This window comes from Amblyomma americanum, chromosome 3 (genome assembly GCF_052857255.1).
Source record: "Amblyomma americanum isolate KBUSLIRL-KWMA chromosome 3, ASM5285725v1, whole genome shotgun sequence".
In the NCBI taxonomy this organism is placed as follows: domain Eukaryota; kingdom Metazoa; phylum Arthropoda; class Arachnida; order Ixodida; family Ixodidae; genus Amblyomma; species Amblyomma americanum.
Genome location: NC_135499.1, coordinates 218,071,965 through 218,084,892, shown reverse-complemented (window position 1 = coordinate 218,084,892; position 12,928 = coordinate 218,071,965). Strand labels below are relative to the sequence as shown.

Sequence of the window (12,928 nt, the reverse complement as noted above, 5' to 3'; positions counted from 1 at the left end):
TTGTATACGTTGCTCCTTAAAAGTGTAGAAATGTTTTGAGGCAGTGGTTTATGAAGTGTCCAAACGTGGCAGTCACCACCAATTGGAACCATACTACGTGGACTGAGTTGAAAGGAAATTACACTCTGACCTCTGCCTTTTATCATTAGGGACAGGATTGTGTGGAGATGTTGCACATGTATTGTCATCGTCATTATCCTCTCACCATATCTGACTGTGTCGGATGGTGAGCTCGCATCATTGTCCTAGTCTATGTCACATTCCTCAAGCAGTGCTTGGACTTTTTTGTTTGTCGAAAACTTGCACTGGATTTGGATGCCAGTGTTGCAACTTTGATGCTTCGCATCTGACTTAGTCATTACCAGATGTCTCTTATTCTTTTTGATAGGTAGTAACAACCAGACTGCCTAACATATAAAAGCATACCCTTAAGAGAATCCGTGCATTTGTGGACACATTACCTGTTTAAAAATTGTAACATATATGCATATCTGGTTTGGTTTGGTTTATGGGGGTTTAACGTCACAAAGCGACTCAGGCTATGAGAGACGCCGCAGTGAAGGGCTCCAGAAATTTCGACCACCTGGGGTTCTTTAACGTGCACTGACATCGCACAGTACACGGGCCTCTAGAATTTCGCCTCCATCGAAATTCGACCGCCGCGGCCGGGATCGAACCCGCGTCTTTCGGGCCAGCAGCCGAGCGCCATAACCACTCAGCCACCGCAGCGGCATATATATGCATATCTAAAGTTAGGCTCTTTGATAAATGGTTTAATCACTGGTGTAAGTTACGCTAACCACCCTTCATTGAGGCTGGTGAGAGGTCAAGATGCAGCAGGAGGGCTTTTATAGCACACTGGGTGCATGCCACCAGGACACTGGCAAGCAGCGAGAAGCAAATGACCCGTGGCGCACTGCAAAAATACCAGGGACATGGAGTTGAGTGCAGGCATAGCATTGATCTATGTGTGCTGAACTGATAGCCGCATGCTTCTTTTTTCTCGCTTGTCTTTAAAGCTGTGGATGAGCAGAATGCCCAGACCAAAGTGCGAGATGAGAATATTGTTGCGGAGGATGAAAACCGGAGCATTGAACGAGTTTGTCAAGAAGAAGAAAGCAGCCATAAGGTGCAGGCACCGTGGGAAGGCGTTCTGATGTCTGAGGACAGTGGCCAGGCAGCAGCGGTTGAGACAGCTGGCACAACGGAGCTGCCTGTGCTCACAACAAGCTTCCATGAGTCATCTGAATGCTGGGACCCCTGGGGCATTGCAATGGGACAAAGCGTGGGTGCACCACTCAAGGACACACTGCAGGTACAACCGTAGAAATGCAATTTGCTTTGCAAGAGCAAGAATTGTGCATGACTTGTACTGCTTCTGAAGATTTTTTTTGAAAGAGTGCACTTTTTAGAGTCTTGCATCTTAAAAGTGTGCGCTGGCTATAAGGCATGACATAGTGGACTGCTTCAGGTGCATTCAGGTCATCCCGGGTTTAACATATGCTCAGGTCTTGGCAGTAGAGTGATTTTTTCATTCTGCTTTAATGAAACTGTGATGGCTTAGTTGCAATGAATTTTGGGTTCAGTGTTGCGTGGTTTATGCACGACAGTACTAAAGTGAGCTTAAGAAAAAAATGTTTGCATGGTTCAAAAAAATATCGCCCAGAGATCTTGTTTCTTGGATTCTACCACTTCCTTTGCAATGTAAAGTTAAGCTTGACGAATTGCTGCAGCCAATTTGTTGAACCGTGAATCTCTTTTTGCTTGGTTGCAGTTCATGTTGCTTTATAACATTGCCTGAGGCAGAGTGATATTAGAGGGGTATAGGCACCTAACTTTTGCGTGCGTGTTTTCTTCTTTGTAATGATGCGTAAGGTATTATTATACATGGATTACCACGTGGTAAATAATTTATAATTTAATTTCTTTCTAGTGCTGTTTCGGTTTTGGTTTTAACAGCCTAACGATGACTGTGACTTCAAAGTATGCTTATAGGTTACGTGAGGCGTAACAAAACTAACATAATCACTGCTTCTACATTCTTTGTCAGTCCAGCTCTTGAGGAAGGCTTGCTTCAGCACTGTAGTTAGTGAATTAAAACGATGAAACAGCAATTAAATCGCAGTTTTTCTGTGCTTCACGTGACATGTAACCACACTTTGACGTCGCAGAGATCTTTCAGCTGTTTAAACCAAACCCGAAACAGCGTGACAGAAAAATTCGACTATAAATTATTTACCGGTTGTAGGTGAGTACCACATAGTGATTCATGCATAGTAGTGTCTTTCACATCATTGTAGAAAAGAAAACATGCCACCAGAATTAGGTGTCTATACGCTTTTAACATGGACGTTGTCAGAGGTCTCTAATCAGAAACAGCACAGTTGCCTTGATCCAAGTGCAATGCTTTACAGGTGACTCTGGCCACCATAGAAGGGGGCCTGAGTGCCGACAGCTCACCGTGTCCATCTCCACGCTCACTGGTGGCCACTCCATCACCCAGTCCATCACCATGCAGTGTATCCCCGCAACCTCCCTTACACAGGGAAGAGAGTGGACCACACCGGGAACAGCGGCGGTCATCACTGAGTCCATCATCTCTGCACCCGACGAGCCTGGCGCTGACACCCACCACTGAGGAAGATGATGACCGTTCCTGGGGAAGTCCCCGAAGGCCCCAGCGGAAGCACAAAAGTACAACTTCTCATATCTTTTGAAATTTATGTATTATGCATGCACATTTGATCGCTTTGTTGCATGCAAGGCTATGTCAGTTTGGCTCTGCCCATTTTTGCACATCTATCACTTAGTCATTCAAGCCATCACTCAGTTCCCTTTCTCACCAAAAACAGGACAAGTACAAAACACAGCCGAGTAAGAAGCCATTACTCTTCAGCCTGATTGTAATGACCCCATTTATTATGAATGCTTGCTTAGTATGAAAGACAACGTGGTTATCTTGACGCACATTAGGGCTATGGCACTGAGTTTTAGATGAAGCAAAAATCTGCTGACATGGGGCTCTGCTGCAATAGATGTGCAGGTGCCGCAAACTGGTGTGTCTGTATGCGCTACATGTTTTTGGCCTTTTAATGCTCACACAAACAGTCTCTCCTCAGTGACTTTCATCTCCTGTGGGACGAATGTGAAAATTATATGCGTAATAAAGAAAATAAGAAAAAAATGTTCACCATGTGTGTGCACCTTTAACTTGGCTTTCCATATGCTTCAAAGTCATTTCTTCAAGGCTTTTCCACATGGAAAAGTGGCTGCATAGCATGAGAGGATGGGGCGCTTTTAGGCAGATGGAGCTGCTACCTTCCTTGCCTTCAAATATAGGGTTCTGTGCTTCTTTTTTAAGACAGATTATATTGAAAGAGTTCATATCGAATAACTCTCCTGAACCACCTGAAATGGAGCATTTTGTCCTGTTCTGCAGTGCATTCTCTGGTTGCGCTAGTTATTGCCTGCACTATATCTGCCTGTCACTAATTCCTTCAAAGCCAGATGAAACATCATACTCAATTACTGCAGTGGTGGCCAAGTTGTTTGAGCATCCACCAAGTATGTGTGAGGTGCGGATTTCAATCCCCTGGGTACCTGCCGGTTTGCAATGGGTACAAGCTTTCCCGTGGCTTGATGCTCAGCTTCTCTGGGGTAAAATCCTTGGAAAATGGGTCTTTGACTCCACCTTGTACAGCCAAAAACACCTTATGCTCATGCTCTTTGGCCAAACCTGCTCTTGTGCTATCAAAATTCATCATTATCTAACATTGCTCAGCTGTTGGCCTAAAGCAGACGGGCAGCTTCAGCGCACAGCCACATTTGCTTTTGGCCACTACGCAGCTTCCCAGCAGGTATACAGTCCATATTGGACCCACCCTGCATCTGTGCCTTTTATTAGGCCGCCTGGAATTTGTCTCATATGCATGGAACATTTTCTGTGCACGGAAACTTGCCGGTGCGCTTGCATGTAGAATCGAAGTGTACCTTGCTGAAGTGATTGTTGGTCACCGCTTTGCAATGACGGCATCCTGGTAAGAACAGTGTGCTGTATGCACAAAAATAACGCAAGTTCTTGCTTGCAAATTGCACAACTAGCTGTAATTTTCTGTGTAATTTAAAGCAACCTTTGATTGCTTGCCACACCAGGTCGAAATATCTCGGCAGCAAAGCATCTTCACGTGGTGACAGATTTTAAAGTCAAACATGCTTCAGAGTGTTGAGGAGCTGGTTTCTCTATGCATGCTCTCCTGCTGTTGTTTTATAGTTGAGATAAAAATATGCAGTGACTCAAAAATGTACTAACCATTGCCAAAACTTTTCCATATTGATTGTGACTTGCTTGTGCCGCATAGAAAAGCACACAATGGAAATCATCCTCGTGTGAGGCCAATAAGTTATGCTTAGTCCACTTACTGCGGATTTTGGGATATAACAAATGAATGACGTGTGGTGGCCACATGTGTAAGAAGCAGGTTTGACTAGATTTTTTGTCTTGACTCATCCAGAATCACATGAACTGGAGTGACAGGCTGGTGTTCCTTCAGAGCTTCAGTTCATCTATTTATACACAGCCCAAACCTTACGAAGTCTGCACTTCAGACCAATACGGTTCACGCTGTGCAGGTGAAAGCAAAAAAGACCCAGCACCTTCGACAGGCAGCAGTGCCACAACTGCCCAGTCACCCACGGGCTCGCGACGCATCAGCAGCGGGAGCACCCTGAAACACTTGGGCCTGTCGTTGCTGCCTGGCGAGCGGAGCCCAGCGGAAGAGCACCCTCCTTCCTCGCATGCACTGGGTGCTCACTCTCACCATGGTGCACCACAACAGCAGCGCACCTTCCCCATCATCAACCCGCTGGCGTCGCTGCCCATGTGGCCGAACCTGAACCGGGAGAGTCTGGTGGGCAAGGTGCTCCTGGCCAATGCGGACGCACTCTGCGCGGCCGCCTCTCCCCTGATGGATGTTGAAGAGGTCTCCCTGTGAGTGGGCCTTCAAAAGCTGTGAATAAAGGATAAGCCACAATGTGTGACACGCTGCCAGCGGTCTTAATTACACTACCCTGACTGAGATAATTATATCGTTACTCTCTCTTATACTTCAAGGCTATACTTAGTAAAGTGCTTGAATCTATTCTGTGCAAATAAACAAGTCCAATTCATATTCTCCTCGAAATGCTTGTTGATTTTCAGAGAAGACGTAGATGTCACATTTGTGTGGTATATACTTGTAAAGGCTTGCATAACATTATGAAATGTAACTGAAATGCAAATTTTGTAAAAGGACGCCAAGTTGTAAGGTTTTCTTGGTAAAGCATTCTTAACTTCTTTTGTGTTTATTTGTGCATTGCTTATCTATGTCAAGTACACAACAGTGAGAACATTTTTCAGTGTCTTAGTGTCCACTTTCACGGTGGGATGGCTGTTATTTGGCAGTTCATATAGCTGTTCCTTTCTCCTCTCTGTAGGGAAGGCTTTGAAGAGAAGTGCGTCATGAACAACTACTTTGGCATTGGTCTGGATGCTAAGATCACCCTGGAGTTTCACAACAAACGAGAGGAACATCCCGAAAAGTGCAGGTTTGCTGAATGTTTTTTTTCTTTTTTGTTGTTATTTTTGTTTCTAGTACTCAGAGAATAGACACGCTGCCAAAATTTCACATTATTTTTTGCTTATAAGTGTGTGAAACCTTCGAAATAATATAAATGCGGGAGTTCTGCGCCATTGTGCTTGAAGTAACTTATTGCAGCACTTCTTTTTGCCTAAAAATTTAGTTTAGGTTCTTGTAGGCTGTGATGTAGAGAACTTTTATAGAGTACCTCCGCACATCATGTGTGCTCTCGAACAGTGACATGCTCGCTGCCCCGTTATCTGTTGCTGAGAGCATAGACATGAACACTACCGGTTTGTTGTTATCCTCGCATGGATGACATGCATAATTGTTTATGTGCAAAACAGGAATGGTGAAAACAGGCGGGGGCTTTTTTCCGCAATACTTGGCACACAAGGCGTATAAGCATGCATGAATTGCATACAGTGGAATCTCGTTAAACGGAACCTCAAGGGACCGGGAAAATATGTTTCGTTTATCAGGAGTTTCGTTTAGAGAGAGAAGATTCAGGATTTCGCAATCCGTTCCGCGCTGCTTGGTCCCGACGAGGCAGGTGTGCGCGCAGTTGGCAGTCTCCGCGGAAGCGGATCTCAAATGCAAAATCTAGATAATAAAGAGAACGGTACACTATGGGCACAAACTTTATTGCACAAAAGCAGTAAGCAGTGAACTTTTTTTTTTTTCATACCACTACTGAAATTAAAAAAAAATGTTAATAGTCCACTTATTCCGTGGATATCAGTGGGAACTGCAATTTATTTGGCTTGTGAAAAAGGACTTTATGTTTGCTTGTTCTGGCTCTCGCAACCGTTTTCTTTGGATGGCGCCACCGATACTAGACAGGCTGCTCACTTCTGCAGAATTTTGGGGAGCCGTCTTGCTCGCCAGTCCCCGCATGCTGTCGTGTCGGCAGCGGCAGCCTCCCCTGAAACGGCATGACACACTATGCCATTCCGATCTTTAAATCTTGTCAACCACCCTTCGCTGCACGAGAAATCTTCGATGCCAAGCTGTAAAACAAATTCTTCTGCTTGCGCGTGAATGAGTGGCCCGCTGATTGGAATGTTTTCACTGCGGGCTCTACGCAGCCAAACCACCAGGCACTTCCCCAAATCTTCGTGGTTGGCCACCGGCAGTCGTTTTCTTTGAGGGCCAAAGCGTGACGTCCCGAAAGCCTGCCGCAGTTTATCCTTGTCCTGAAGTATCCTCGTGAGGCTGCTCTTGGGGACAGCGCAGTTCGTTGCAAGCGCCGTTTTTGTGAAGCGACCACTCTCGAAGTAGTTGATTATCTCTACCTTCCTTTCTAACGTAAGGGCATTGTGAGGTCGCTTCTGCGCTGCCATCGGATGTTGACTTCGCGACGAAAGGTCGCAGACGATGCTCAACAGCGGATGTAAGGCCTTTAAAGCCTAACTGAACACAACTGCAAGCACACCGTGACAGAAAGCAAGCGATGCGGTTGCAGTATGGGAGAAAAACGGAAACGTCCAAAGATGGAAATCGGAAGGGGGGGGGGGGGGGGGGGGGGGCAGTGATGCGTATCGCGAAAGGGCTGCGTGTTCACGTCAAGTTGCAGTTTCGAGCCTATTTTCGGTTCCGTTTATATGGTGGTTGGAAAATTTTTGTTCCGATTAACGAGATTTTTTTTTACATTGCCTTAATACAAAACCAACCAACTGCGAGGCGTTTGTTCTATTTAAGCATTGGTTCCGTTTAACCGACTTCCGTTTATCGAGATTCTACTGTATATAAATGTGCTCTCCTGAAGACCATGCATTCTAGAGAAACCTCTGTCACCATGTTGCCAGTTTTGATACTGTAGCTGAATTTCTGAGGTTAAGGTTTGAAAACTTTACCCCAATCAGGGTTCTGCATTCTAGCTGCCAAATTTGAGTTTCACTGTTTGTTATGGCAACAATGCTTATGCATTTTTATTCAGAAACCTCTTATTTCGAGTCATGTCAGCTGCTCGGTTTACCCTTTGCTTGCTGATGTCTCCTTGCTCGCAGTGCTCACTTTACACATATGTGAGTGTGCATCGATTGTTTCTGTCCACATTAGAACTATGTTAGTGCAGTGCTGATATTTTCTTTTCTGGTTTTTATCTTTCCTTGTGCTTTTTTGTTGTGGAGTAATTGTGAGAAGTGGGGTCTAGTCAGCGGTGAGAATGGTTCTGTGCATTTTCTGTGGCTGCAGGTCTCGCACCAAGAACTTGATGTGGTACGGAGTGCTTGGTGGCAAGGAGCTGCTTCAGCGCACCTACAAGAATCTGGAGCAGCGGGTGCAACTGGAGTGTGATGGCCACCGCATTGCCTTGCCTTCCCTGCAGGGCATCGTGGTCCTCAACATACCCAGGTGGGGGTCCACACCAACTTTTTTCTATTTCTCATGCCCCACTTTGCTCCTGTTTTTATTACTGCGCATCAAGTTAATTCACACAGACCCATCGGAAATTACTCTCAGGATGCAGAACAGAAAATGGGAACAAACAAAAAAAGACCCTGCACTACATAAGATGCCCACGTACTTCTTTCCCTGCAGAATATGAGTAAAATCAAACACTGTAGTAAAGGGTGCAGAGCTGAAATCACCGAGGGCATAGAAATTGGCTTATATTGGAGATATACAGTTCAAGAAAAAGGTGTGTGCCATTTGAGTAGCTTATTATGCAGATCTTGCTGCGAATATATTTTGCATCATGTGTGTATTAATACATTCATTATTTGGTAGTTTTCTGATGACGGTGTCCATAGTAACGTAAAGGTACATGCCGATAGTTAATACTTTAATTTAATACATAGTCTGTAGCTTGGAAGTTGTGCACTGTACATGTCATACAGTAGCGCCCGGATATATCGAACTATTGCTTATGTCAAAGAGTCAGAAAATTCTCTTGAAAATTCCTCGCAGAAGTTTAGCACCACTGTCCACTTTTATCAGACTCGTGTTCAGTGGAACGTTCAATATAACAGCGAGCCACATACATGCAAGTGGTGCTTACGCTAATGGCACTCTTCGATCACTTTTCCATATGCAGAGGCAGGTTGGCTGTATGGCTTTGGGCACCTGCTCACAACGCTAGCGCCACGAAACCATGTGATGTTGTGTACCTGGGGGGCCTTCAGTCTCTTGTGCATGTTTTCCACTCCACATTGCTGGCATGCGGTGAAGCCAACCCTACTAAAGCCTAATGGCGACTCTTGCCTGGTGCACTTGCTTCGTAGCCGATGGTGCTGCGAGAACCAACTGTGCCTTAATTTTAATGAGCTTATTCTACTTATAACGTACTGGTAACATGATTAGGCAAGTTATAATATGCAGTGGCTTATTCCAAAGCAACTTCAGCTTCAATGCGAAGAAAGTTAGGCCTGCTAACGCCTAGCCAGCGTTGCGCTGAAAGCATGCTGGCAGGCAGCACATCACTTCTAGAAGCACATCACTAGCGCGGGTGCAATGTATTCTTGCTTTTAGTTTACAGCTTTTAGTTTAGTTTAGTTTAGGTTACGCTTTTGGTTTAGTTTACGAGTGAACAGGGCGGGTGCAGGAACCCTAGTAGGAGTATGTTTACGACATCAGATATAAAGCAGCTTAAGTTTCCATGGATAGTATTAAGTTCTGATAAGCCATCACTTGCATAGTCCTTTGCATAATGTCAGGTGGGACAGAGCAATCCATTTCAGACATTTAGTGTTGACATTTACTCTTGATGAATATAAGATGTCGAGTCATCATTCCTTTCTGTATACCGCATAAATGCGTGTGAGGGCCGCACTTTTTTTTCCAGATTTGAGGGCCAATTTTCGGGGTGCGGCCCATACACGCCATTTGCAAAAAAAAGCTTTTTTTTTAAGTAAAAACACTACTCGTGGTGTATTCAGACTCCGAGCTGGTGCTGTGCTCTGTGGTTGTTCTGGTGCACGCTCATCCCACAAGAAGTCCGCAGCACGTCCGCTGTCAACGCGTAGCCGTTGAGCAGCTCTTCTTTCAGTTTGGGAAACTTGCACGGCTTGCCTCGGAAAGCGGGCTTTTTGCAGTTTATGTTCCTCAATGCATCCTTTTGGTTCCACCATCGTTGGATGCACTTCTCGGCCAAGTTGAATTTCCTGCCTGCCGCACGCTTGGTGTGTTTGACAGCAAACTCCCAGCCATGTAGCTATTAAGGTGCTTGCCTATCGTGTTAAAACTCCTAAGTCTACAACACTCAGCGGCAGCATGCGAAAGCCACAACTATGGTGAACCACAACTCCCGTGCCTTTGACAGCCACAAAACGCTGGAGCTGGTGATACTGATGCCGATATGGATAACGGGAGCTGGCGGGAGCTTGCGGCGGTGGAAAAAGTTGACGATGATGATCATGAGCCACGGCCTTTGGCGCCATCCGTGGGCGGCACCTGGAAGCTCCTGTGCACATGCGTCTCCTCCGCGATCAAGTGCGCCGTTACTCGCAGCCGGAGCTGATCGCGGAGGCCACGGCGCGTGCTTTTCGAAGACTATTCCCGCGTGGGTTGTGTGGAAAATTTGGGTGCGGCCCTTACGCGGATATTATTTTTTTCTAATATTTCCTTCTGGAAAACGGTGCGGCTCACACACGGGACTGCACATCATGGCAGGTGAGCAGCACCGCCTCCCAGGCCTCCCTAGAAGGGTGGGAGATGAAGGATTGGGAGGGGTGGGGATTGGAAGGGCGCGAGCGGCGCTAGACGCCATTGGGGCTCCAGAATAGGGGCTCCACCTAGATTTGTGAGGACCTGGGCCATAGGGCCTGGGCCCAAACACCTCCTTGTAAATAATAAATGTTTACCACCACCACCACCACACACGCGTGCGGCCCTTACATGCATTTATACGGTACATACGTTTACATGTTGATGTCTAGCAGTGGGGCTTTAAAGTTCCAAGTTAGCAAACCCTGGTTAGGTTAGGCCCTGTCAGTGCTATGGAATCGCACAGTATGACGTATAGAGCACAAGCAGGCCTATGATAGCTAGAGTTTGGATGTAAATAAGTTTGTGATCACTCATGAACGACCAGCCAAACCTAATTGGCCGCAACTAGCTACGTCTGCAAAGAGAAACTGAAAGCCAGAATACAAAAAGACATCTTTTTGAGCCAATTGTAATTGTGGCATTTTCCGGGAAAAAGCCAAGAACTGTGTCAACTGATTCCCCTGACAGTTTCGGCATGAGGTGATTCCTCCCGCTCGCAAAATCAGAAGTGTGTCAGCATAGCAGTACTTATCAATGAAACTCGTTTTGTCATTTGTTTTTCTCCAGTTATGGAGGAGGCTCCAACTTCTGGGGTGGGAGTAAGGAAGATGATGTGAGTACAGCTGAAGTGGTTTATCTCTCTTTTTCTCTTCTATGAAAGTGGATGTGTGCACCCGAGTCCTGGTCAACATATTGGATGGTTGTTCTGCCACTATTGCACAGGTCTTTTATGCGCCGGCCATAGATGACAAGATACTGGAAGTGGTTGCCGTCTTTGGTACCGTACAAATGGCAGCATCTAGGGTCATCAACTTGCAGCACCACCGCATTGCACAGGTGAGCAGCAGCTGCACACTTCCTTGTCTCTGCAGAGTGCAGTATACGTTTTTCATTTCATCCTGCATGTTTCTGATCTGCAATCTGCCTAGAGCTGTTTGGTAGACATTACAGCAATGCACCAGTCTCACTTGATTGTAAGTTGTTCTAGCCAATAAAGCACTTGCTTATAAAAAGACATTCTAGTGTCTCTAGTGGCTTCATGAATCACTATAGCAGCATCTTTCAAAACCTGTGAAGGCAGCAACCTGGAAGTCATTACTACTACAAATGTAGACCATCCTGCTGAAGTTTCTCTTTCATTTCATGTTTGCCTTCATTTCGGAACCCACTTTCATCTAAAACATATTTCTTCAAGCTTTTCTTTATTTGTTGCTGGTGTGTCAAGGCAAGTGTGTAAGCAAATTAGCTGCTCTGGTCACGTGCTTTGTTCATGCAGTGACCTTGTCATTCAGCGGCATGCCCAAGTCTTAAATACTTTGGCTCATCCCAAGTCTGAACAATCCGGCACTGAGGAAGCTGAGAGCGCTTTCTCTTGGAATAAGTAAAGAACTGTGCATCATTAGAAGGAGTTAGTGTGGATGGGAAATTGTAAGCTGTAGCATAATTGGCTTACTTAAGCTCACAGGTAAGGTGGAGGAGTAATTATCTCCCAACACGTGGCTCTCCCCATGATGATTTTGCTGTGCTGTCTCACCTCAATCTTCTTTGACTTACCTTTACTGGTGGACCACGCAATCTATGCTTCAAATGGTTGCAACTCAAGCTGCCACAGTGGCATCAGCTGTGCTGCAGCTTCTCTTCAAGTTGGACCACTGTGGCTGTCATGTGTTGTCCTCTGTTGCCGCATCAGCATGTGTTTGCTTGGTGTGTAAATAGTACATGAAAGTATGATTCACTGGATGGTGCAGCTGATGAGCATGCCTGTTTAAAAAGTTACTAAAAGAGAACATTAAGTCTAGTTAGATTGAGAGACTAGTGTCCCGAAAATTCAAATATTTTATTTTTGCCATGAGCAGAGTTTAGCTAAGCCAGATAATTATGTAAAAGGGAAAGATATGTCGTGATGACCCACGAGTATTCCATTGACTGCACCTTATCAAGAGAATTCTGTTAAAGTGACTGGTAGTTGGTTCATTGCTTTCACGTGCAGTGCTATTTTAACAGGCAGTACCGCCAAATTAAGAAAGCAGCACAATGAGTTCTGTTGAGGTTATGATAATATGAAGTGTCCCTCACTTCGCATGCCACTCAGTTATCCTGCTTGTAGCCGTCGTGCACAGCAATTTCAGAAGCACAAGCCAGGCACATGCTGTGTGGGCCATTCGCATTTTTTTTTCAAATGGTGTGGCCGCCATTAGTATGAAGAATGATAAACTTGGCTTCACAGCTAATGTGGTATTGCTGTTTGTAAGTGTTGTTGCAAAAGGCCCACAAGATCAGCTGGACGGGTGTTTTATTTTATTTTTTTTTTTTTTTTGCTTTGATTGGTCGAGAAATTCACCGTTATGTCTGATTCGCCGGCAGGATGATGCCATAAAAGTTATGTAGCACCATTGGTGTCTCGTGGTTTGTAAATGGAGGAGGAAAATGTGCACGTTATTCATGATTTTTTGTTCCACAGGAAAAAATGCTGCTAGTATTCCCGAAGGGCCATCTATCAGTCTAGCTTAGATACCTGTTTTTATTGGTTTTTCTCTTTACTGTCCCTTTAAGTGCTGTTGTGCTCACTTATTTTATACATTGTGACTAAGATAAATGCTCTGCAT

The 12,928-nt window shown here is 45.3% G+C and overlaps 1 protein-coding gene across 1 annotated transcript in view; it reads left to right on the top strand.

The window, feature by feature from the left end:
- LOC144126086 (diacylglycerol kinase delta) overlaps positions 1–12,928 on the top strand; it is a 126,202-nt gene that overhangs the window by 89,719 nt on the left and 23,555 nt on the right. The window contains exons 16-22 of the mRNA XM_077660013.1: positions 1,020–1,315; positions 2,415–2,694; positions 4,630–4,987; positions 5,473–5,583; positions 7,812–7,970; positions 10,890–10,935; positions 11,046–11,159. Of these exons, the coding sequence (XP_077516139.1) occupies positions 1,020–1,315; positions 2,415–2,694; positions 4,630–4,987; positions 5,473–5,583; positions 7,812–7,970; positions 10,890–10,935; positions 11,046–11,159 (1,364 nt within the window). The remainder of the gene's footprint in view (positions 1–1,019; positions 1,316–2,414; positions 2,695–4,629; positions 4,988–5,472; positions 5,584–7,811; positions 7,971–10,889; positions 10,936–11,045; positions 11,160–12,928) is intronic.